This window comes from Triturus cristatus, chromosome 8 (assembly GCF_964204655.1).
Source record: "Triturus cristatus chromosome 8, aTriCri1.1, whole genome shotgun sequence".
Classification (NCBI taxonomy): domain Eukaryota; kingdom Metazoa; phylum Chordata; class Amphibia; order Caudata; family Salamandridae; genus Triturus; species Triturus cristatus.
In genome coordinates, this window is record NC_140591.1 from 336,570,184 (window position 1) to 336,596,354 (window position 26,171).

Consider the following 26,171-nt stretch of genomic DNA (forward strand, 5'->3'; position numbering starts at 1 on the left):
CCCTCGTCATCCGCCTACAGCAGACCGAAGGCCTTCTAGACTTCAGGAGACTCCTCAAGACCTGGCTCTTCGAACAGTAGCAGCTTCCCCCCGCCCCAGTGCCTTGAGAACCTCACAGGTATGTAGTGCGCTTTATAAGTGCCATGATTGATTGATTGAAAGTATGAAGGTTTGACCTCTGGAACTGCTTCCGTGTATGCGTGGTTCGTGTGCTAGCTAGAGTCTGGCTGAGTGGGGGTGCCTTGAAGATTAGTAGAAATGTATGCGGCTATTCAGGTAGCCTGGGCCTGAGTTTTGTAGTGCTTTGGATCAGTGGGTGAGAAGCTTGTGTGTGCTTGTGTATTGGGAGGTAGTGGAGCTCTTGCAGGTGTCGTGTGATGTAGGAGCCACGTCAGAGCTCTTGCAGGTGTCGTGTGATGTAGGATCCACGTCGGAGGTTGAAAACAAGTCTGGTGTTCTGGATGCTCTGTGGTCTCTTCGTGAGTTGTTTGGTGATCTCTACAAAGGAGTAGAGTAATAGTCCTTGCTGGTTAGAAGGGCTTGTGTGACGTTTTTTTCTGGTACTGTTATCTAGTCACCTGTAGCTTTTTCTCAACATCCTCAGGGTTTGGAAACAGTTCGAGGTGACCGTATTGACCTGGGCGGACAAGTCCAGTATGTTAATGATCCAGAGGTTTTTCGCTGGTGGGGTTGGTGTGGGCATGGGTCCAAGGTCTGTAGACCACCAGGTGGAGTTTCACGAGGAGTCACTGTGTTGGGCTTAATCAAAGACTCAAACACACTGCAGCACCTAAATGAACTGTATTTCACTTCATTCAAGAGTGTTCAGCAAGGGGCCCAAGGCTTCTCTCATTTAACATCTCTGCTTTAGTGCTGCCAGTCTTCCTCTTTGCTCCCTCTTTCACTTCACTTCTAAGAAATGTAGAGAATTCCTTATTTTGAAGTCTTTAACCCCTTCGCTGCTTTTGTCAAGAAAAAAAATATGTTTACTGTCTTGGCATTTTACTGGGACATAGGCTATTTTTGCTACCTTCTGTGCTTTCAACCTCCTTCCAGTTAGTGGTAGAAATGTGTGTGAAAGCAATAAAGGATCCTGGAAAGCTATACTTTTCTTAAAAGTAGACAACATTTCTGAACTCAGCATGAGGTCATTTGTGTAGATCCTTCAAGTTTTTTTTATTTAAACTAATAGTTGAAAATCAAAAAAATTGAAAATAAGCTGTTTGTGCCAACGTTTTCACCTGTAACTTCTAAGTATGACATTTTTTTAAAGCAATATACCGTTACATCCACTGGACCCTTCTGGTTGTGGGGACATATAGGATTTGTAGGTCCACCAAGAACCTGCGGAACCCAGAGCCAATAACTGAGCTGCATCTTGCAATGGTTTTTCATTGTATACTGGGTATGTAGAAATTAATTTGGTTAAAATATAAGGAGTGAAAAATAGATATCAAGGGCACCTATGTATTTCCGAAAGGGCAACAATATATAGAGTTTAGAAGCCGTAGCTATTTGCACATCTCCAAAATTGTGGGTACCCATACTAGCATGTGAATTATAGGCCATTTTTCAAAGTGACTTCTTTTTTTACACATTGTCTTACATTTGGAAGGCAGAAATGCATAGAAAGTCAATAGGTAATAACAGTTGCTCTACAAGCGTTCCCCTAAGTTTCCCTATAAAAATAGTACCTCACTTGTGTGAGTAGGCCTAGTGCCCGCGACAGGAAATGACCCAAAACGCAGCCGGTACCTAGGGAATCCTTGCAAACCTATACATTTTTTTAAAACTAGATACCCAGAGGAATCCAGGATGGGGTGACCTAAGTGACTCTGTAATGGAAAGTTCTGGGATCTGCGTGGCCCCACAAAATTTCACCCACCCCTCATTCCCTAAGTCTCCCAATAAAAAATGGCACCTCACTTGTGTGGATAGGCCTAGTGCCTGTGACAGGAAATGGGCCAAAACGCAACGTGGACACACTACATTTTTACAGTGAAAACTGACCCTTTTTATGCAACGTGCCTAGCTGTGGATTTTGAACCTTAGCTCTGCCCGCACCTAGGGAAACCTAGCAAATCCTATACATTTTTGAAAACTAGACACCCAGGAGATTCCAGGAAGGGGTGACTTGTGTAGCTCTTAGCAGGTTATGTTACCCAGAATCCCTTGCTAACCTCAAACTTTGTCCAAACAAACACATTTTCCTCACATCTGTGTGATGGAAAGTTCTGGTACCTGTGTGGCTCCACAAACTTCCACCCACCCCGCATTCTCCAAAGTCTCCAGATAAAAATGGTACCTTCCTTGTATGGGTCGAACAAGTTTTCGCGGCAGGGAAGGGCCCACAACGTATTGTGGAGACTTCAAAATTAGCTATCTCAAAACTACCTGGTTTTGCAAATGGGCTCACCTGGGTTTTTGGCCCGCGCTCGGTAGCCATCTAGGGAAAACTACCAAACCCAGACATCTTTGAAAACTAGACACATGGGGGAGTTCAGGGAGGTATGGTTTACGTGCACCCCCAATGTTTTCCTACCCATAATCCCCTGCAAACCTAAAATTTAGCTAAAAAAAATCCGATTTTTCTCACATTTCTCTGTGGGAAAGTTGTAGGATCACCGGGCTTATGTAAATTTCCTACCACCCAGCTTTTCCCGAGGTCTCATGATAAAAATGGTGCCTCACTTGTGTGGGTGGGCCAAGTACCCGCAACAGGCAAGGACCCAAAATCTATTATGGACACATCAAAATGACCCATCACAAAACAACCTGGTTTTGCAAGGGGGAGGGGGGTCACCGGGGTTTTTGGCCCTGGGCTCGGCGGCCATCTAAGGAATCCTATCAAACACCCACATTTCTGAAAACTAGACACCGGGGGAGTCCAGGAGGTATGGCTAGCGTGGAACCCCAATGCTTTCCTCCCCAGAATCCCTTGCAAACCTCAAATTTAGCTGAAAAAAAATCTAATTTTTCACACATTTTTGTGTGGGGCCACCGTGCTGCCACAAATGTCCTACCACCCAGCGTTCCCCTTGGTCTGTAAAATGATACTGTAGTGAAGTCTTCTGCCCATAAGTTACACACGGATGCTGGATGGCTGGATGTAAGATCCTTTATTTCGGAGGGAGAGCGCGGGCCATACGCAACTCAGTTGCCCCGTACACACTGGCGCGCGCCTCTTCCATAAGGGGTTGGAAGGCTAGACCGCAGAATCGGCTAAAAATGCATTTTTTTTTAAATGTAGCACTTAGAATTCGCTGTGCTCTACCCTTAATCCCTATGTTTTTGCCCTTCCCAGTCACAGGCCCTTGCCCCACCCACACAAGTGAGGTACCTTTTTTATTGGGAGATCTGGGGGAACGCTGGGTGGTAGGAAATTTGTGTCAGGCCTTGCCCCACCCTTTCCTTTCCTCTGATTCCCTCTTTTTTAAATCTCCCCACCCTCCCCAAGGAGAAACTCGCCTCTCCTCCTTGGATGCGCTGGAAGCAAATGGCTTCCAGCGTGTCCGGTTGCATCTTACATCGGCGTGCGGTGCGTGCTGATGTAATTAGATGACGGGGCAGGGGTTGCTGGGGAGGCAGCGGAAAGGCTTCTGCTGCCCTCCCCGGTGGGGGCAACATGAAGGGTAGCCCACAGGGGGCACCAGCGCTTCCCCCGTGGGTGGGTGCTAGGCCGGAAAGGGTTATGGGTTGAATAACTGTGTATTCAAGCAGATCAGTTTGAGATTTCTGAATCGGTGAACCTTTCAAAATAGACTGTCAAAAACTTGCTGCAATATTTTGCAGTGTTAACATTGGTGAGAGGACACTTACATGGTGAGGATACAGTTAATGAAAGTTAAAATGTGGCCAAATAGGCCACTCTTCACCATGTACAAAATGCCAATAACAGTGGATGTCCATTCATATGTCTGGAGAATAGACAACCTGCTGTTTTCTCCTCTCTGAAAATCACTCGACTAATTGATTCCACTAGGCCATTGGACTCTTCCTTTCATTTTCCTGTCTGGTTCATTTCCTAGTTTATTTGCTTGTGTGTGCCTTTGTTTTACAATTAGATTGTATGGTGCTTTAGCTAATGGAAAGAAGCATTGGAAGAACCAGTACGTTTGATGGTGGATGCCGGCCTTTTGCTGTTATTTTGTTTAGTTTTTTACTTTTGTTTCAGGGCCGAACAGGCATTTTATCCCACTGGGCATTTTCCCAGTGGGCTGGAGCCCTTGGAAATCTCCTTGTGGCTCTGTCACTTTCTCCAGCTCCCCAAAGTTAATTGCAGTAGGCACAGGGAGGCTTTGAGAGAGAGAGCAAGAAAGTGAAAGAGAGGGCGAGATAGGGAAGGTAGAGACAAAGCGAATAGAGAGAGAGAGAAGGGGGAGAAAATAGCCAAGTCGGAGAGAGAGAAAGTGAATGGGTGGAGTGAAAACGAGGTTGCACGAGGAAACCAGGAGAGCGGGTTTGGTTTAAGCATTTTTGCCTGGGCTGCGTTTGGTTTCCCAGTCCACCCTGGTTTATTTTATAAAACTTAATTTTCGAGGGAATTGCCGGGCCCTCACCCAAAAAACAAATAAAAATAGATGAAAATTTTTAAAAATCAGTTTAGTGTCGAAAGCACACTGGCATAGTAGTTCCTGACTCTGAAGGGAACTACTTTGTTTGCGGATGTGGTCCTTATTAAAGAGCAGAATGCCGTCACTCGCAGTAAGTTAGCAAATGGTAGAAGTGAGCTGACCTACTGCAGCATGCTGTAGTGGGTGATGAAAAATTTAAATAACACAAAAACAAACCTATGTCTGGTCCAGTAATGCGCTGCTCATTTTCCATGCCTTCATTTAGGTGGTGGGGTCCAATAATATCATGTGCATAGAAAAGCTGTCTCTATCTTGGATGACTGCTTGTCAGTCTGAATCATCTGGTGCCTCTGGCAGCTATAGTTGCCTGTTGGACCATGTAAAGGGGATCAGTGCTAGCTATTCCAAAGGCAGGCTTATTTTGAATGGACCCTGCCACTCACTAGCTTCTTGGTCACTAAAAGTCGTCCTGCCTGTAACTGCATCACAAGGTTCTTATCTCATATGGCACCCCTGTGCCTGTTCTTTGAGGGGAAATGGCTGTTTGCACAGCTGATGCTAGAGCTGCATCTCTGCTCAAAACAAATGGCCATATAGTCTTCCTCCATTAAGTCTTGGGTTTCATCTTGACACATTGTGGAGAATATGATAGAAGCGGGAGGCATGCCAAGCTCTCTTCCCACTAGCAGTGTGTGTGATCTGAGCTAGACGGCAATGCTGAGAACCTGAGAGAAAGTAGAGAATAAATGCAAGGTATATGTATGTAGAGATAGGCACCACAAATGGATCCATTTTTGTATTTTTCTGTTTGGTAAATCACTCTTGTGTACCCCAACATCCTTGTTGCTTTCTCTACAACCTTGTTATAATCTTGTGGTCATTCAATATGAGAACTCTAAGAAACTTGAGGACAAGAAAAGCTTGTGTTACTGCTGCTCCTTCTTGGTTGGTGAGGGAAGCTTGCACTGCTGCTGTTGTACCTTTTACCTGTTCAGAGAGAGAGAGATGGGGAGTAGTGTGCATGGGTGTGTGTCTGTGTGTTCTGTTGCTCTCATAGAACTCTGCCGGTGCCCATTTGGCACCTCTTCTATGTCAATGTTTGTAGAGCGCAAACCTAGGCAAAAGGCAGCAGAGCACTATATATGGTCAAAGGCAAGCCAAAAAGCAGCGAGTTCTAGGAGAGAAAGTGGAGTTCTTAAAGTATTGTGATGTATTATCCTTTAAAGAAATGAGTCTGCAACTCTTTCCTAAATTGGAGCGGTTTTGGGAGGCTGTCTAGTGGCTTCTTCCGTAATGGGAAAATGCCCCGGGCACAGAAAGTGAGCTCCCATGGCTCTTTTCATATTATGGCCCCTGGTAAATATTGATTACCGTGGGCTCACAATTTCCTCAGTGTGCAGTTATGATCCATTCTGACTCACATACACAACAATGGGAATGGCCCACTGGTTGCCAAAGGGGGCATATTCACTATTTGAATGACCATTCTGTGCGAAATTTTACATGGTGAAAATCGGGAGGGCAAACCCACCTAGTATGTGCAGTTTGGACCCACATAAAAAATAAGACAGACATAACAAACAGTTTGCACCCAACTTGGTATTTGTGAACCAGTCGTGGACAGAAGGGCAGGATGTCGGCCTACAGGCAGTCCCACAGGTATAGTCTCATATTCCACTAACAGAGTCCTGGGAATCTCTGAAAGTTGATTTCCAGGACTTACACTTGAGCCCTTTGTGAATGGAAGCAATCCCAGCACGGCCTCAATGGGGCCCAAAGTTCTTGAGACATCCAGGCCACCGTAGCTAGCCGTTTTTATTACTACGTAGGATAAGGCGACTTGGATATCATTTCAAAGGTTTCAGTATGAAATGAGTTTTTTGCTGTACAAGAAAAGCTAATTATTAGCAAGCTCATTGCCTTTAACCTACAAAAAGTTCCTAGAATTGTAACTTTAGTCTCAGATACAGCAAACTCAGAATGGACTCTTGAGCATTTAGGTGCGGTCTCAGCAAAAACAACCCTGTTTCGGGTATTGCCACGTGTGATTCTTAAAGATAACCAAAGATAAGTATCAGAACAAAAGCTGAAGGTTTTGTTGGTTTAGTAACTCATACCTGTTTTGCTTCACAGTTCGCGCGGCCATCCTGCTCGCTTTCATGCCTTTCCCCATCTTGCGATCAATGATGTCAAAGGTGGTGCTTGACAGTGAACAAGGTGAGTGTACTTTACTCCCGCTCTTCAAATGCTTTTAGGAGCACACATTGTTTTTATTTCAAATTCAGCCGGGCTGAAAATAACAAGGAAATATTTTGAATTAAAAACAAAAACATTGAAAGTGTGTGTATATTTCACAACGAGAAACATTCCTTTACAAGTGTATCCACTTTGTTGGCCCTTTCATCCGTTCGTTGTCAATGTGATTGTGAAGTTCACAGATGGGAGCTTTAGGGTCAGATGTACGACCCTAAATTGCATGCTAAAACGAATAGGGCCATGTATAATTCCTATTTAGCGAGTGGCAATTTATTTGCGACTTGCTAAATAGGAATTGTGACTCGCTATTAGGAAGGGGTGTTTCAAGAGCGTCCCTTCCTAATAGCGACTCTCTACCCCATGTATGAATGTTTTGCGACCGCAATTGCGGTCGAAAAACAATCTCAATTTACCGCCCTCTTCAATGGGTGTTAATGCACCCTGCAAATGGGAAGGGGTTCCCAGGGGACCCCTTTCCCTTCGCAAATGCTGGGGAAAATATTTTTTAGGGGCAGATAGTGGTCCCAGGGACCCCTACTTGCCCTTAAAAAAAATGAAATAAAAACGTTTTGTTTTCTTTTTTAAATGCATCCCGTTTTCCTTAAAGGAAAATGGGCTGCATTTAAACAAACTAAAAAACTGCTTTATTTAAAAGCAGTCTCTCAGACATGGAGGTCTGCTGAGCCCAGCAGGCCACGATCCATGGGTGGGCCAGCCATTCCCAATGGGGTCGCAAATTGCGAGTGCCTCGTGAATATTCATAAGGCATGCACTTTGCAGCCCTATTGGGATTTGCAAACAGTGTCTCAGATACTGTTGTACATGGCATTTTGCGATGCGCAAATTGCGATTCGCAATCAAGCACAATTTGCGAGTTGCAAATTGTCATGGTCATACATCTGGCCCTTAGTCATTCTGTGCTGTGAATGTGTTCATTTTTGTTTACCGTCCCTGCCTTTTACCAAAAAGTGCATCCGATTCTCTGCAAAATAAAAATATCGTTAATTGATTCATCCACTCCAATGTAATTGGTTGAACGATTAAGAGAAATGTGAAAGTTTAAATTATTGTTTTTACAGAAATGGACAACATTTTGGTTTCTTCCTGAGGTGCAAACAATTCTGATATGTTATATGCTGGCGCTTTTGAGGTCAGCTGTTCCAAATGTGCAGCCATCTTTTATCCAGCCCCATACTGCTGGCAGATTTGGGCGCCCATGAGCTAACCTGTGCTCTACTGACCTCAGTAAACTCTCCAGTGGCTAAACAGTTCACCACTCTTATGAGCCTTATATCACCAAATTAGCACTTAGCTTCTCTTTGAATCTTTTTTGTAGTCTTGCAAGTGTTTAAGCTCAGTGTGCACTTTCCTTTCCAGCACGTGCCACATAAGCTTGGCTTTGGAATGTGGACTTTGTGAAAGTTAGCTTCCATAGACCTATTCTCTCAGGCCTGCAGAACTCTGTTCAGGATGCTGTTCTTCAGTGGCTTCTGACAATTCTGCTTTCTGACTGCTAATCACTCTCTGGAGATCTGCTGTTGGTGGTGGTAAGGTAAGTAATGTCTTACACATTGACTGTTGCCATGCCATGGGACAATGGAGATTTAAAATAGATAAGAGATCACCTGTACTGGGAATGGGACCCTGGCTGGCACAGACCTCATGCCCACTCATGGATCTGATACTTCATGATAGGACGAGTCAATTATTTTATTAGCAGTTTTAAGATATTAGTGAGATGTGCCGGTCTCGCACAAAATGATACAGTAAACTGTCTTAGTATGATCTTGATTCTTAAGTCTGCTCTAGGTTGTCAGCCCCAAAAAGAGTTGACAAGTTTCTCACTGGTGGTTCTTAATTCATTTAAGTGCCAGTAGAGGAGGGGATGAACAGTGATAACTCCCTGTCTTTAGGCTATTTACTGCTGAGCGAAATTAGACAAAAACTTAAACGACTACAGAAAAGCGAATGATAAAGAATAGAATTTAGAATATCAATTAGAGAGGTTGACTCTGCCAGTGTAGAGGACAGTTACCACATTATCCGTGATACCATACCCAAAGCCAATGTTTAGCTTCTCCGTTATGACTAACATGTCTCTTCAAAGAAGCTTCAGATATGGATGGTCAAAAATGCTGGTTCCAACACCCGCAACCTGTTTTAACTATCTACCAGAACACATGGTTTGTGAAGGGAAGCTGCTGCGGTAGGTTAATGGGAAGTTAGTTTCATTGTCAACACTGCTCAGAGTATATCCTTACAGAGACAAAAGTGTAACCATGGTTCATCTTTGGACCTTCACCTGAGTGACAAGCAGTAACCTGATGGTGGAGGATGGGTTATTGGTAGGGGTAAGTATGCACCTACCAGTAGCAATAAGGCCACCCACGCAACATCAAGTCCAGACAAGGTCTCAGTACATTAACCTCTGGCTCAACCCTTTGGTAGCTGGCTGCAAGCAGGCAGGCTTGACTCAGGAGACTGGTATGGAAAGTGTTTAAATACACCAATACATTAAATAAGTAAGACAACGCACAATAAAAATTCCACACCAATTTATAAAAATAGGAAATATTTTCTCTTTAAAATGACACCAAAACAACAAAACCCAATGTGGGTACCCAGAGATATGCATGTTTAAATATTAACCACTTTTATAGTGCTTAAACACATACAGCACCAACCTGGAACATCTGGTTGCGCTTGACAGGGACCACGTCAAAGTTTGAAGCCGACTGCGATGGAGCCCTGGTCGGATACACTAAGCCGGAGGCCCCTGTCAAAATTTTACCTTCAAACTTAGAAACGTTTCTGGAGTTTTTCTCTCCACGTCGTGTGGTCCCCTCCAGCAGGCCGATGTGATATCGCCAGATTGCTTTTCCACAAGGACTAAGTCAAATCCCGGAAGTCTGAAGCTCCAGAGCTTTCAGTGAGATAAGCCTGAAATCCAGGCGGGTCGTGCATGAAGGTGGTCGGCTTGACTCTTGACGTCGTGCCAGTCCACTTATGGAGCATTTTCCAAAAGTTCCTCCAAACTTCTGGAAATTCTTCCTGAAGTTCTTCTCGAGGGTTCAGAGTGTCCAAAACACAAATCCAAGGGTTTCGAAGCTCTGAGATGGTCCTTGGATGTCTGGACTACAGTTCCCACAATGCACCATGCCAAATCCTTAAGTCCACTGGACGCACTCCAGGCTGAAGACTTCTTGAGGGAGATCGTGCAAGGAAACTCTGTTAACCTGTTGCTTACAGGGAGTCCACTCCTTACTCCTTTTTGAAGCAAGACCGTTTTATCAGGGCTGTAGTTCCAAGTGTGCAATAGGAGCAGCCCTTCAGGGACCAATCCCGTGTGGTGCAGACAAGGATTTCGGCAGGGCAGTCCTTCTTGTAGTTTCATGCAGCAAATGCGGGTTGCTATGCAGCTCTCACATATTTATTCACTGATCTACGGTGACAAGCAGGGGCTCGTTGGTGCCACCCAAAAGCATGACTGCTTCCTCCAAAGTGTGGCATATTCTTGTCCCACAAAGCACTGCACTTTAAAATTCCAGATGGACAATGTGGCTCTTCTTTGAAGTAAAAACTGACTAAACCAACCAACTAATGTGGCTCATTTCCATTGACACTCCCCTTCCAACTCCTGCACATTCCATTCCCGGGCCTGACAGCTGGCTTGGGTTACAGGAAGAGAGAGTGGCAGGCCTGGCATTCCTTACTGTCCTGCTCTCTCTTTAAAGCCCAGTTTGATTTACCCAGCCCCCTTTCTGACCTGTTCCTTGCAGCTGCAGAGCTCTCATCAGATAACCTCTGTTCTATGCTGCCACTTACCACCTCATCAAAGCAGCCTGGCTAAACCTGTTCAGGCTGACCAATCTGGAGAGGCTGCTTGAAGACTGGATTTTGGCTCACAGAAAAGAAAGTTCTAGAACTTATTTTCTGTACTAGTTACGCCAAATTCAACAGTGGCAAGTTGTTGGATTTATCATTGCCAATCTTTTAAGTCTTTGAACGAAATTTTTGGCTCTTCCTAGCAATAGTTATACTTAAATATCATATTCCAAAGTTGCCTATGGAGCTAATCATTTAGAATTGGAGAAAAAGAATTTGGCAATTTTTCACTCACCAGGTGCTTATAAAACCTATCTTATAACACCCCAACCCAGGGGCACATGGGGGAGACCTTGGGGTTGACTCATGTAAAAATAAGGCAGATTACCACTTTGGAAGTATCTTTACCACTAAAGTGAAATTTGTATAGAATTTACTTTTAAAGACAGTCTTCAAAACACGGCTGCCTTTAAAAGTGACAGCAGGCAACACAGTAGTGCGCACTCCAGTGTGGGAAATCTACTGGGCCTCTTAATCCCAGTGCCCTATTATATACTAGGAACTTATAGGTAGTTTGAATCCCCCTTGCCATATTCTTTACTATGCACTTACATTGCCAATTACAATTCTACCTAATTACCATATACCTTTTTCTTCAGCGCACTGGCTCTGGGCCTGGTTAGCGGACCCCAGGACACAGTCAGTTACCACCATCATCAGTCAGAAAATGGGGGTGAACGGGGCCAAAAAGGATGACTTTCTCACTCCTGAGAAAATATTTACAAGTAACATATGTAGCAACAGCTCAAAAATAAATCAGTAACAAAAATAAAGAATTAAAATGTCCACAGCAAGGTTAGGTAAAGGTGAAAATTTTATAAGATAATAAAGTGCAACTGTGAGCAATTAGTTTAGGATATCAGAGGTTATGAAGGAAACCAAAAATCTCCATATCACAACAAAGAAAAAAAATAGACTGTTGTGCAAAGGCAACCATCGCAAATTATTTTATCACTAGTGTCCACTAAGGATCAGCAGCGCACCCAGAATCATCACTAAGGACGCTGAGTCCATGTTTGTTAATAGATGCCAATTAGTGGCCCAAAGTCGTCATATGGGGGCATCAGGCTGCGTCCCCCAGAGCCACTCCTTGCTTGGATAGCACCCTGGGCAAAAAGAAATGTCATACCCTTGCTGCTGTCGGTTAATACAATGAGCCCCTACACAAGGGCATTGAGTGGCCTCTGAACTCAAAAATCTCTTCTCCTCACCCTATTCCTCTGGTTCACTCGCAGATTAGCTTTGTCACACTGCTGCCAGGTGTTGGTTGTGTGGATGGAAGGTTGTTGGTGCATGGTGGCAGGGGGTGAACAACGATGGAAGTGCAAGAAAGGGAGCTGATGGAGTGCTAAAAACACCACATGCGGCACATTAAACGATGATTAAAAGCACTTTAAACTGAATCAGTGGAGGCAAGCAAGAGGGGCGCTGGTGTTTGCATGATCTAAGTGCAGACAGCTCTATGTGCCATTATGAATATTGTCGGCCTAGGCCGAGAGCCAGCTTGCCACTGCCAAAAGACAGAGTCCCCATAGAAATTTCACAGATATGACAAATGTGTCACTCCAGAAGTATACATTTCTCAAGCAGTTGTATTCGCTGGTTACTTCCTACGGATCTTAACAATTGCATTTCTCTTCTAAAGAATTGGACCTGATTCCCCACAACTCATAGATGGATTCCCGCAGTTCTTCCAATAGTCCGGAGCTCTGTTGATTGGTCAGCATGCCTTTGCAGTTATGGTCTTATCGTAGGCTCTTACCACTTTGGCATCTTCTAATGCGAATGTCCCCCAGAAAGCAGCTTTTTCCACCAAAAGACATGTTTACCTGCACCATTAAGAAAGTGCCTTGTGACACTTCCAGTGATCAGTCCTGAAACAGGTAACAAAGCACAAACGGCAGAAAAACCCTGCTCTGGATTCCAGTCAGTTGTGAAGGTTGGCGTGCTTAAGTTAGGGTTCCTAGGGTTTATAGAGCGCAAACCAGTGTGTCAGATAGTACTCCTGGACAAATCCTTACTGTATTTCTACAGCCTATCCTAACTTCCTTCATTAAAATGTGAGCCCTAAGGGCGTATTTGCTAGGCACCTCTTTTTCTATAGATCTTTGTAAAAGCAAAATCCAGCAATGGATGACCCTTCACATTGGGGGATAGAGTTCTTCATCCTTCTCCTCCACATCTACATCAGTTTGTCTATCATAAAACATCTTAGACCTACACAATGATTAGCCCAAATGAAAGTGGAGCCCCGGAGTATTATAAAATAATTCACCCTTTTCATATGGAAAGGCAATTCGAGTGCAGCTAACATTCCCTTTCGACAGATTTACTGCTAACACATAAAATAAGCTTTTGGCCAGCCGGTCCGAAAGATGTGAGAAAAGTCTCTGGACACACTCCATCACATTATCATAAACGTATTAAGCCATTATTTTGGAAATAGGTTCATATATGACACACATACACTCAAGTTTAAAATAACAAAATAACCTGACGTAGAAATGCATTAAAGTGAAAATCCACATCAGTGTTTTACCTGAATTCATTTCAATACCGCAGGGTATTCTACATCTAGGAAATGACGTCTATCCAAATTGGACGTTAGTACCTCTTCTGCAAAAATATGCATTTGCCCTCCACCTAATAAATGAAAATATTGGTACATTTTCCATCCGTTCAATGTAAGTGTTCTGAGGTTGATTTTAATTTATGTAAAGCATATTATTATATCATGCAAAGATATGAGGATAATAAGAAATGTTTCTTGTAATCTTTTTCTATAGTTTCTCGGATGAGATGTGTTGCCAAGACTTCTCAAGCCAAATTGATGTAATCCGCTCTTTTGATAAATTGGGAAGTTTTTTTCAGTTGTGAATGAATCTTCCAAAGTCTCATCTCTTGTCCTAACTCCAAAACATGCTCACAATGGGAGGTATTTACAGCAATCTCTTATACTCCTGCACACCATTGTATGAGTTCAAAGCCCCTTGTTTTCTTGTACACCTAAGTTACCCACATTTAGTTGCCTAGCCAAACAACCGTATTGTCTGGTCTTGTTCTATAAAATGTTTGAAGACAACCTAAAGTTTAGTACTTTAATTATCAGTGCTAACGCTGGATTGACTGCCATTCAAAATTACTTCCACAATGCTCTTCTGTGGTGCAAATATGCCAATGTCTGACCTGGTGCTAACCACATGCTCTGTTCACGCACAAAGGACAGGAACAATGGAAGAAACCAGGATCATGAGCTGACAAAGCGCCTATCTAACCTTGCAGTGTGGGTGAAAGAAATCCTCCCTACAAGTTTAAGCATTCTCTCACTCATGAAGACAATAGTCAAAACTCTGAGACACATTTTTTGCTTCTTCTGTCTGAAGGAATACTGTGAGATCAGTGTTTTTGCGGATAGTACATAACCCAGGATAGCCAAGATATCCAAAATATCCACATAATCCTCAATCCTGCTTGCCAGTTTGTTTAATCAAATGACAGTATTTTTTGGAGATAATGGGCAACCCTGAAGCATGCCACCCTATATAAAAATGTACTGCTACTTGATCCGCATTAGGAATTACGTTATTTATAAAATGTTTGAATTGAGTTAGTGAAATGAAGATGGGATGTTCTTCATCTCCATTAATGAAAAGAAAAAGTCCACAGGGTAAATTACTTTTACTGTATTAAAAAAGCATTAGCCAATACTCATTAACTAAATAATGAGTATTGGCAACAAGTAATCATCCGAATCTGGATTGATTTGGCAATATGAGTCTGTGGGACAGAGTGCTTACCTGTATCTTATCCTGTTTGTTTAAATTGAGACGTTTTGTGGAGCTGCATGACCTGCAGAGACTTCAATCCTTACCAGGTTTGGAACATCCACTAAATTTCATCAGAGAAACCAAGATGTTAGGGATCCTCATAAAGCATTGCTTATGCAAGAGCTGGCAGCCTAGAAATAAGCCTGTCCACTAAAGAGGTTTTAGTTCATTTGGTAGTCCATTGTCTCAAGGAACCTTCATTAAGGAAATGACATTATAGTGACATGAGGTATGGTGATAATGCTTTTGCTCTGTTAAAATTCTGGATGCAACATCTAAGCTTTAAAAGAATCTTCTTGATCCCTGGAATTGTTTTAATATATCCTCGTCTAACCTTTCGTAGTGTTTTACAAAAGCTTGGAGAAAAGCAATTCGATCTTCCAGGACCTTACCGGTCTCTGGATCTTTAATACCATTGATACTATTCTGCATACTTCTATTCTGCCATTGACATATCAACACCTTCCCAATATTTCTCACTTCGTCGGACACATTTTGGTACGTTGTTTTCGATTCACTATATAACTTTAGAAAAAAGTGTCATCTTAACCCTTTTTGACGCTCATACACCTTCTGCAGATTCTTAAGACAGTTATTTCAGCCATGATGTGACCTTGTGCAGTAGTTATCTTAGTGTCTAGGTCTTATCAGTGTTTCTGCTCTAAATTATGACTACACCCCACTGGAAAAATAAACAGACTATGAGAAAATGCCATAAAAGATTTTTGGACTACCTTGCAAGGTGAATTACCTTTAGCTAATGAAAATAAACTCGGTTATAAAGCTCTTATTTGTTATGAGAGGTAGTGTCTGTCAATAAAGAGCCATCATATATCTGAAGCAGCCACTTCCTCACAGACCTATTGGTGCAACAACCTCCAAGTACAAAGGAGGTGTCCAGGGAATAAAGACTCACTGATTTCCATTTTGGTACAGTTGAATGATTGTATAATTAAAGAAAAAACAATCTTCGTCTGCACCAGGAAATGTTTGCTAATATGAGGGCATGGTACTTTAAAGGCGCACTTCTCACACTAATCAGTTCTCCAGTCATAACCTGCTTTGCAATTGCCACATTTTTTCTCCCATTTTAATATACCCCAATAAAGGTGTCTTTTAATAGTGTTTGCGCTTATATTGCCTCTCTTGGGAATTGTAGCAACATACAATGTCCCTGTAATTACTAGTGAAGGCCTTCCTTCCAATGCTAGCCCTAGTGACTCCAGCGACCTTGGTTCATCTTTTGTTTGTCTGTAATACTTTACCACAGTTATGAATGCTAGCCTTTCTTCCAACAGATCTATAAATCATCATTATTTTAAATTTATGAAGTAATAGTTGGTAATTATAATTAATTGGTAATTAATTATGGTAATCGTGTAATACATTTTAGGTGTGTTTTATGGGTTTATAGGGGTAAATGGTGTTAAGTAGTGTATTTATATTTTATTAATAATTTGTTAATTGATATTAAATTAATTAAAAATTTATTATGGCAATTGTGTAATTAATTTTAGGCATGTGTTGTGGTGTTTATAGGGGTAATGGGTGGGAAGTTATTTGTGTTTAATAGAGTCCATGTTCATTGTTTGATAATTATTTTGGGTGATTGTTTATTTTTGTGTGTGTTCTTGTTACTTTTAAAGGGTTGGTATTACATTTTAATTACTTTATAATTAGTTGTTAATAGTAATAGTTTTTAGTGTAAAAATATGTTTTAATTATGTTTCATTATTTTATAGTTTAATTTAGGTGTGTGTTGTGGATGTTATAGTGTTAGTGTGTGTAGTTAATGTTTAATATTTATTTTTTATTCATATTTTTTATTGATTATGTTAATTATGGAAGTAAATTTAATTTAAAATGTTGAAGTTAGTAGTTTTTGCTGTGGTGTTATAGGGTAAGAAATAAAATAAATACATTTATGTATTAGTGTTTTTGTTTGTAAATATTTTCTAGTTTAAAATGTTTTTTAAATGTATTTATTTTATGTATTTGTAGTTATTTGTTATATGTAACTGTTTTTTGATATATTTAATGTATATGATTTTTAAGTTTTTAAATATTTTTTATAATTTTTATTTAATTTTGTGTGTGTGTATGTATGTATATATATATATATATATATATATATATATATATATATATAATTATTATTTTTTTTGTCTTACCAGTGGAATCTGAAAAGTAATTTTTGATCTCCGCTATCCAACACTTTCCTTACTGTTGTAATCACTGGAGTGGGAATAGTAATTTTTACCTCACTGCTATCCATCACTTTCCCTACTGTTGCACTCACTGGAGTTGGAAGGCGGAGGGGTAAATGTTACTATTCCAACTCCAGTGAGTGCAATAGTAGGGAAAGTGTTGGATAGCGGAGGGGTAAATTATTCCAACACTTACCGTACTGTTGCACTCACTGGAGTGGGAATAGTAAATTTTACCCCTCCACTATCCAACACTTTCTCTACGTTTGCACTCTTTGGACTGGCAATAGTAATTTTGACCCCTCCTCTATCCAAAAATGTCCCTATTGTTGCACTCACTGGAGTTGGAATAGTAAATTTAATTAGTCCGCTATCCAACACTTACCCTACTGTTGCACTTACTGGAGTGGGAATAGTTATTTTTACCTCTCCACTATCCAACACTTTCCCTATTGTTCCACTGACTATTGTGAAATTTAAGTTGAAATATTTTTTAATAGTTTAATGTTTGAATTTTATAGATTTTTTTTTATATATTTTAAATCATTGATATATATTTCTTTTATGTAATTTTAAACTTAACATAAATTAAAAATAAGTTTAATTGTTTTAAAGTTATATATATATATATATATATATATATATATATTTGTGTTTATCTTTTTTATTAAGTTTATTTGTTATAGTTTATTGAAATGTATATTAAATGTATTTAATTTTGATAAAATGTAATTTAATATATTTTATATTTATGTAAAAGTCGATATTTTATACAACTCTATTTTTTAAATAGATATTTCTAATCTATTTTTGTACTCACCTGTTTAAGTATAGGAGTCGATATTTTTGTTTCTTATATTTTTACTCGATATTTTTACATCGATCTTTATTACATCTATGTTGTGTCACTGAACCGACCAGGCCTGAGACTTTCTAGGCCACAAACTAAAGTTTGCCCGCTGACATTTGAATGTGAATCAGACTGTGGAATTAAGGTGATTGTAATCCGATATGAAAGTGGAAATATCTGTGCACATTTAATCCAGGTACCAAATTCTTAATTCCCAAAATATGTTTATTATAAAAAATACCACCCCTTGTCTTCTGATCTTGGCAGGACAACAGGCAGTCATTAGAAACAGAGGTAACAAATATGAAAACCCATGATTAAAGAAAGATATACATTCCCTAAACCACTGGATCTGCCCCTCAACTGTAGAATAGATTGAGGTGAGAGTTCAGTCCAGACACAGATATATCCACTGAACAAGGACCCCAGAAACTCTGGACTGGAGTTGCTAATAGCTGAGATCCCCCAAATGATGTGAATACCAATATGCCACCGATCTAAGATTTCATGGGGTGAACTTTATATTGACTGAAATGTGATCAAGATAAAACTCAGGACTGTTTGAATAGTGCTGCTCTAATTTTGTACTAGGTACTTTTCAGGTTATAGCAATAATTTGCTGCTGTTGGATTGCATATACAAAGAAGGACTAATTAACATTCTCTGTCTTTTCTTAAGGTCCAAACTGCAAAGGAGACAGAGACCAGTTTTAAACAATTGTGGTGCATGATGGACTCCTTCGGAGACCATGCGTCTCCATTGAAGAACTGGCTGCAACGTGTCCCCCAACCTTTCATACTTGCGTTAGATTCTAATATAAGATCTGTGGCAGAACTAAAATTAGCTATGTGGTTCCCGGCATGAAGATGTTTTAATCACCAAGAAGGTTCTTTCTTGGTTTCTAAATCTAGAGAGTTCCTATTAGAGTAAGATCAACACTTCTTATAATAGTGCATATACAAGTGTTGAAGTGCCCTATACAGGGCTCGAAAAATCTGAAAAATGGTACTAGTCCTGCAGGTCTAGTACCTTGAAAAATGTCCTTGACCTAACAGTAACCTACTTGACCTTCGTCTCTGAAAGCGGAGCAAAAGTGACAAGATAACAAGATTTAAAGGCATCTTTATTGCTCATTTGCTTTGGGAGCAATAAAAAGTCCTTTAAATCTTGTTATCTTGTCACATTTGCTCCGTTTTCAAAGACGGAGGACAAAAGTTAGTATGTTTTCCTACTCGCCAGAAAGGGCGAGTAGGACCTAAAAATAGCTCGACCTCATAAAATTTTCCTCGCAAATGCGAGCGGTCGAGTGGACAAAGGGCACATGAATATAAAATCAAAAATACAAAACAGAATTAGCACAAAACAAAAATCATAAAGAGCAGAAAGGCTAAAATCAAGATGCTGGTATTCCATTTTAGAGGGCTCTAAATAAGTTACAAGTGCCCATAGAACTAACGAGGTGAGGCTAAGAAGGGTAACGATAAACATGTGGGGAGCTATGCAGCTGGAAACCAAACTGCACTTTTTAGTATGTTAAGTAGCTCTAAAATAGTACTACTCATGTACTAGAAAATGCTATTCACAAACCTAATATTTACTTAAGTTTTAAAAAATTATATTGAATTAAAAACCTTTTGAGGTAACATTTAAAAAAAATTGCATTTACAAAAAAAAAACAATAATTCTTTATTTAATATATTTTGATTTATTCAACGTTTAATTTGATGAGTTGGTAGGTTGTAACATATATTTTTTATTGTGTTGGGTTAATAATTATTATTTTAAATTAAGATATTTAGACCTTTTTTTAAGAATCAATACTCTTTATTATTTTTCCCCATACTTTACCACAGGGAAATCTCCGCCCCGGTGGCGGACACTTCCACCTATGTGTGAAAATTGAAAAATTAGTAATTGTATAATCTTAAATCCTGTTGCACACCCAGTTTTTGGGGGTGGAGGCAAATAAGTCTGAACCTAGTAGAAAATGTACACTTGAATATAGTGAACAGCAAAAAAGTTACTACTAGGTGCAATTGTAAGTTTACACATGAATACATTTGCACATGTAAAAATGTACCTTTGTGAATTAGGTCCCCAATGTTAATTATTTGTAGCATTGAAAACCAAAAGCCACAGAATTTTCAAGTTGCTATTAAGGGACTTTAAACCTGTTGGGGACCACAGCTACGTTTAGCTCAATTAAAATAATATATAATTAAGTCCTTTATGGAGCGAGCTCATTCATTTAATATATAGTGCGATGGTTCCTCCTGGTGGATTTGTCATGTCATGTTAGTGATAATTAATCTGTGAAAACAAGAAACCCTTAATTATTTTGCAAATTAAAGACCTTATTTGTTGGGGTGGGATGTAAAGGGACGTGTGTCAAAAGATGACAGAAGTCCTTTCCAGCATCCTGACCATTCTCCTGCCTACTAGGAGGACAGTGCAAGGTGCACTACAAATGGTGGTGTCTCCAACAGATTCGCTATCAGGAAAGTCCTGTAGGCAATTCATATACTACCAAAGTAGCCCTACTCTATGAAAGATGACCATAAAATCCATGAAACTGCAAAAGTCTTTTGCATGCTAGAAAGTTTTCCAGCATGTCGGGGACACTTGTTATGTGGGTAATGATAATATAAACCACTAAGGAGCTACATTGCACTGCTCACGTATGGTGGTAACTGCCAAGGCAAAGCTTTTGCACCAAGAGGGTGTCCACACTTGCTCCCTTTTTGGGGGTGTAAGTCTCCTCTGTAAAAAAAAAGAACCCCAGCTATGCCAGCTGCTGCTAGTTTTTTCCCTGAAGGTTTCTGAGTTGATTTGGAGAGTTGGAAATCTGTTCCTTACATCTGTTGGAGGGACTACATTGATATTTTCACACATTTCAATGTATTATGCAACATATTAATAATTGACAGTTTTTTGCAGGTGTATAAAATTTCTTAAATCATTATTGGGGAATATGAATCCTATTTGTGTTTCTAGGCAAATAATGTTTGGTATTTTTTGTTTGTTTATTATGTAAAATAAATATTCAAATACACAGTTTGAAATGTCACCTTGTTAATGCTCACTTGTGGAGACATTTCTTGCAAGCTTCATGAAATATGCAGCTTAGAGAATGTAAAATTATTATCTATGTACTCTGGGAAAGTTTCTGATTTTATCTATCTTTTGTACAGAAGAGCAATATACAGATATGTAGTATTAACTCTCAACATGGAATTATTTGCCCTGAAAGCCAAACCCTACATCGTGAGTTCAAGTGGCGAAAAGTAAAAAAGTAAAATATCTTGAAGAAATATTTCTAATATGAATGTATTTGTTTCTTTTTAATAGGAGCTCTATTTGCCTGCATTGCCTGCTTGGAGAGTTTAACGGGAACCATTTCAGGTGTTGTTTTTAGTAGTGTTTATGCAGCTACAGTTGCATGGCTTCCAGGATTTAGTTTCTTCCTGTCAGCTGGACTTATGCTCATTCCAATGAGCCTGGTGTGGTAAGTACGCTGAAACATCTGCTGTAAATATGTGTGAAACCATTGCTGTCAATATGTGTGAAAATTGTTTACAGTCCTTTTTGCTCAGTTGACTGTGAGGCTCATGTATTTGCCTTGCGTGTGTGAAGTGGTAAATGTATTTCAAACTTTTATATTTTAATAGATGGATCAGTGTTTTTCAGACACTATCAATTGTATCCAACTTTATTATTCCATTACTCTGTTTTTTAAATGTATTCTTCATAGTTTGTGCTCTATTATAAACAATTTAAATGTTTATAGAGATTTATTTTATTTTTTATTGAGATATACAATGGAAAATCATAACAGCATGATAAAGAACAATGTTATCAGATCTATTTAGTCAGGTGGGCATGAGGCATACATCTGTCATGGCTCATCTGCTTATTTTCTGAATCTAATCCATCCCTGATTAAATTCTACTGGAATCATAGAAATGTTTGCGTAAAGAGAAAAAGAGCCTCTAGGTGTTTTTACTTAAAAATATACAGGAGCATTAATTTGGGACTATCATGGACCCAAAACTAAAATAGTATCCTATTGAACATTTCATGCGGGTTAGGGATTATGCTTAACCAATATTCTCCATATAAAGAGAGCCCTATCTTGAGCTGATTTTTGAAAAAAATAAAACAATAGTTGCTATCTTAAAGGTTTGGCTGAAGACAGAGGCTTTTGATCTTGCCTGATTTTCTGTTCTGTGCAGCTTTTCTTTCCAAAATGTGATCAGTCTTGTATTTCTAGTCTGGTTGAATTGAAGTTGAAGTGAATGAATACATTTTAACTACCATTTGGAGATCCTACTTAATAACTAAAGTGGGTGGTTGTTGAAATGTGTTTGGGGTGAACTGTACATTCTCTTTTGTGACAAGGAGAAATATGTTTCAACGTGTTTTAGGAAAAACTTTGGAACTTGTCGGCTACACCATTCAATATGGCTGTATCGCACATTGTGCTTTTGAATTCCTTGGAAAAGTTGTTGTGTGTTCTGGCCCAATTCATGATTCGGATCTGGTTGTGTCGGAAAACTTAAGTCGACATTGTTATTCAATTCAAAAAGGTGATATTGTATTTGCAAAAAGTCCAAATAATCCAAAAACAAATCTCTGTAAAAGAGTAAACGGTCTGGAAGGAGATTAAGTGTGTACCAGTGGTCCTTCAGATCTCTTGAAAAGGCACAGCTATGTATCGAAAGGACATGTCTGGTTAGAAGGTGAGAATCTTCTGAATTCCACAGATTCTCGCACTTGTGGCCCTGTTCCATATGGACTGATAAGGGGGCGCATTTGTCTCAAGATCTGGCCCCTGGCGATTTTGGATATCTACAGGAAAGTCCTAATGGCCATGTACTTCGAGATGATTGAGTGATCAGCAATATTTTTTGTTCATTCACAAGTATTTTTTTATTAATTTACAATAAATTATTTTTTATGTTACTGGAAGAAAAGAAAAGTGTAAAAAATATGAATTGTACAGTGGGACTCCGTTTGTGAGCATAGCTACCATAATCATCACCGCATTGTGTTGCTGTGCAAACAAATGTTCTCATATAGAGACTATCATTACCACATGTCACTGAAACGAAACACATTGCATATACAATTTAACTTGGCTAAATTAAAGCATATCTATGAAGTTGAGTCGCAATAAAAAACATGGAATATCGGTAAATATATTTTCCATCAACAAATGATGTAATGGATGTGGTAGTGATAAGAAATCTACATGACCACTTGTGAAAAATGGAATGCAAATATGTCTTAATTTATTTAATTGTAATGATGGAAATACAAGTTGACAAGATGGCTACTGGAAGTAAAAGAATGCAAAACACCTTCCTTGAGAAAAGTCTAGCGATGGATCATTACGCGTCTTAGACTCCTTGTAATGGATTGAAGAATAACAAAGAATGTTACATTTTCACACAATTTAGTGCAGTCATCCATTTTTCCCCTGCGACTGTTATCTGCAATATAAATAAATATGGGGATGCCTCTTCCACGACCACATTTGAAGGGCACTGCATCCATGAAATACAGGCAAATACAGTCATGCAGTAAATCTATCTATCTATCATATACTATTTGACCACTATATTAACCGTATACTGTATTAACCAGTGATAGTCGCCACTGAGTAGTTCTAGTTAGGACCACATTTACATAGCAAATCCTTTTTTTGGGTTGATAATGACGTTGGTGCCATTTGAGGAATCTTGAGAACTTTCCAAATTAGTGCTACTTTTTGCCTAGTTTGTGGATCGAAAGTTTCAGGGTGCAGATATACATGATCATGGAACTTGTGGCTTGTACCTGGAGTTTGCAGAAAGCATAGACCACCCTATCCTGTACATCTTGGAGCTTAGCATTAGCAGGGAGGCCAGAGTGTAGAAAGTTCCCATATTGCTTTTGTGAAACATTGGAAATCGATGGCTTTGATCCGAGAACTCATCGTGAAAAATTATAGCAAGATATTTTGGTAGCGTAAATTGATTATTGCAAGTCCTCACCACTCAAGTGGTCTGATTCTACATGGACAAATTGTGATCAAACCAACAATCTTGAATCTTGAATGACAGTGTTACGCACTACTGTGCCCAGTGAAGTAGCCCATGGAAAAGAGAGATGTTATGCAATGGCCTTCCCCACTGGTATCTCTGCCTTTACTCCATTCAGGACCAACATACTGGTCTTTGTCCATTCCTTATTGCATTTCTCATCTGCTTCTCACCTTCAAAAGCCACACAAGTCATCATACATCTGAAACTTCAAGTAATACCTTCTGATTAACCAAGTCAACATTTGCATGGAGATGTTAATAAAGGAGAAGGCAGAACAAATCCATGAGGGACCTTGTGATGATTGCAGGATGTGGTCACTATACACCTGTTATTGCCATCTCTAGAAAAGATTGATTTATGCTCCTGTCTGTACAAGGTTCTCCAGTCACTACTTTTAGGTGATCAAACAACATGTGTTAGTCAATTGTACGAAGAGCAACTGATAGGTTGGGTAATATTGAGGTCACCAGTAGCCTCTCCCCTTTATCTCAGAGGGCCGGATAGGGAAGCTTAACTGGCAACAGTTCAGTTAGCCCTATTCATCAAGGCGTGTCTGAGCTGGTTAACACCAGTAGTCTGATCCTCTTACTGTAGGAAATTGGGTTACTGGTTGGAGGGGAAGGGGGGGGGGGGGGGGAGTAAAACTCTTCTCAAGCAGCAACCAAAATTATTCTCAGAGTAATTTAAATCCAGGTTTGCTGAGCATTGAGAAGATCCGCGTTGAAGATGTGTGGTGCAGACGATGTGATGCATTGGTTTTGAGATGCGGCTAAGCTGCATTGCAAGGTCCTACATCATCAGAAATCCCATTGATGTGGTCTTGCGATGTTAAGTCCAACGTCAAGGATGTGTCATGTAGTCGGGGCGATGCATCTGTTCCAAGGAACTGCGAGCCTGCGATGCAGAGTCTGGCATAGTCGAAGCTGCCATCAACTAGAGGTGCGAGGCTCTGCGCCAGAGATGCGTCACGCAGCAGTGTTTCCGAAGGGGCGACGACAACCGATGTGATGAGGGTCTTTGTGACAGTTCTGATCCACGCAGCTGTGGCAATGCGTTGGTTCTGCTTATAAATGCGCTGGGTAGAAGAGGAGAAGCATCGGTTCTGTTTGCAAACACCTCAGGCCCACTTCCAGGGGTCCAAGATTGGGGTGGCACCACTTGGCAGAGTAGACTCACAGATGGCAGAGCCTAGTTGCATGGTTGTTGAAAGCCTGTTGTGTCCGTGTCCCTGAGGCTTCAGATCAGGAGGCCTGCCAACTAGCCCTTGGAGTCGCTCTGGGTTACTGGATTCAAGAGAGGCAGTTTAAGTCCTTCTCCCCTTGTCATGAGGTCTGCAGGCAGCAGGTCTGCATACAGGGCAGGAGTCCTTCAGAGCACCAGTCGAGCAGAGTAGCAGTCCTTTCCGCAGCAAATAAGTCCTTCTTCCTGGCTCAGTATCCACAGGTCCATAGGTGTAGTTGGTGTCTGAGGTCCAGGATTAATACCCAGTAGTACCTTTGAAGTGGGGAGAAGCTTTTAGAGAGAGGCATTTGAAGTGCACAGGTGCCTTGCTTTCCTGGCTCCAGACTAACTACAGGAGGTATGCAGCCCTTTGTGTGGAGGTAGGATGCAGCCTATTCATGTGTAAGTGGGGCTGGTCCCAGCTCCTCCTCCCATCCTTCCAGTGATGCCCCATCCGGGCACACCTAAGCTCCCAATTGTCTGTTGCTGTCCAGGAGGATTAACAGCATACACATGGCCCTTTTCATTTGGAGGGCTGGGGGAATGGGAGACAAACGTTATATGGGTAGCCGTTTGAACTCTCCCTTATATTTACATAACCACGATAAAGCAAGCGTACACAGGACAGGCTCTCAATCATGGGAACCAGACATCCACATTAATGAGCCAATTTACTCATTAGGTCTCGCGAGCCAAAGGCTCGAAGAGACATTTTATATCTGGGCTTTTCAAAGTGCTGCCGTGGCCTAAAGCTACAGTGCACGTGAACGTGCACGCTCGCAGCGCCATGTGTCTTAACTCCGTAGCGATCGTAATCACGATCACTTTCACGGGCTCCTCTGTTGCTGGCATTCCCCCCTCCCTTCTCGTTTTTTATTGCGATTGTTGTCAGACATGCATTTGTCCCTGGCTGCACCCGCCCACTTCCGCCCTGCTCGTACTTACTGATAAACAAGTAACATGTAAAAGCATTCCCCTCCAGGAATACAAAATGCTGTGTGTGCATTTCCCTGCCATAAGCGCTTACGCAGTGCATTTGGATTCCCTTTAGTAGACCTGACATCCATTCATAATAAGCGCCACGCTCACTATTTTAATCCTTCCCTGTACTTGTTTCTGTTCACCCATCTTCCTCAGGTACATCCCTGCAGCTTGTTCTCCGCATCCTCACGGTTCTGCTGTTGCCGCAATCTGTGCCTTTATTTTCCCTGAGGACGGCATCTCTTTTCTGCTGATCGCTATCACTGCACATCAATCCACTTCCA

The 26,171-nt window shown here is 40.7% G+C and overlaps 1 protein-coding gene, 1 long non-coding RNA gene and 1 pseudogene across 2 annotated transcripts in view; 2 read left to right on the forward strand and 1 right to left on the reverse strand.

Moving 5' to 3' along the window:
- The window catches only part of LOC146802084 (uncharacterized), a 284,070-nt gene that overhangs the window by 252,929 nt on the left and 4,970 nt on the right, over nucleotides 1-26,171 (reverse strand). Inside the window, exon 2 of the long non-coding RNA XR_014967695.1 lies at nucleotides 6,692-6,864. This is a non-coding gene — a long non-coding RNA (uncharacterized LOC146802084). The remainder of the gene's footprint in view (nucleotides 1-6,691; nucleotides 6,865-26,171) is intronic.
- LOC146802085 (lysosomal proton-coupled steroid conjugate and bile acid symporter SLC46A3-like) overlaps nucleotides 1-26,171 on the forward strand; it is a 181,739-nt gene that overhangs the window by 120,965 nt on the left and 34,603 nt on the right. Inside the window, exons 4-5 of the mRNA XM_085621649.1 lie at nucleotides 6,708-6,791; nucleotides 20,948-21,104. Of these exons, the coding sequence (XP_085477775.1) occupies nucleotides 6,708-6,791; nucleotides 20,948-21,104 (241 nt within the window). The remainder of the gene's footprint in view (nucleotides 1-6,707; nucleotides 6,792-20,947; nucleotides 21,105-26,171) is intronic.
- Nucleotides 22,005-22,489, forward strand: LOC146802086 (mitochondrial inner membrane protease subunit 1 pseudogene; annotated as a pseudogene).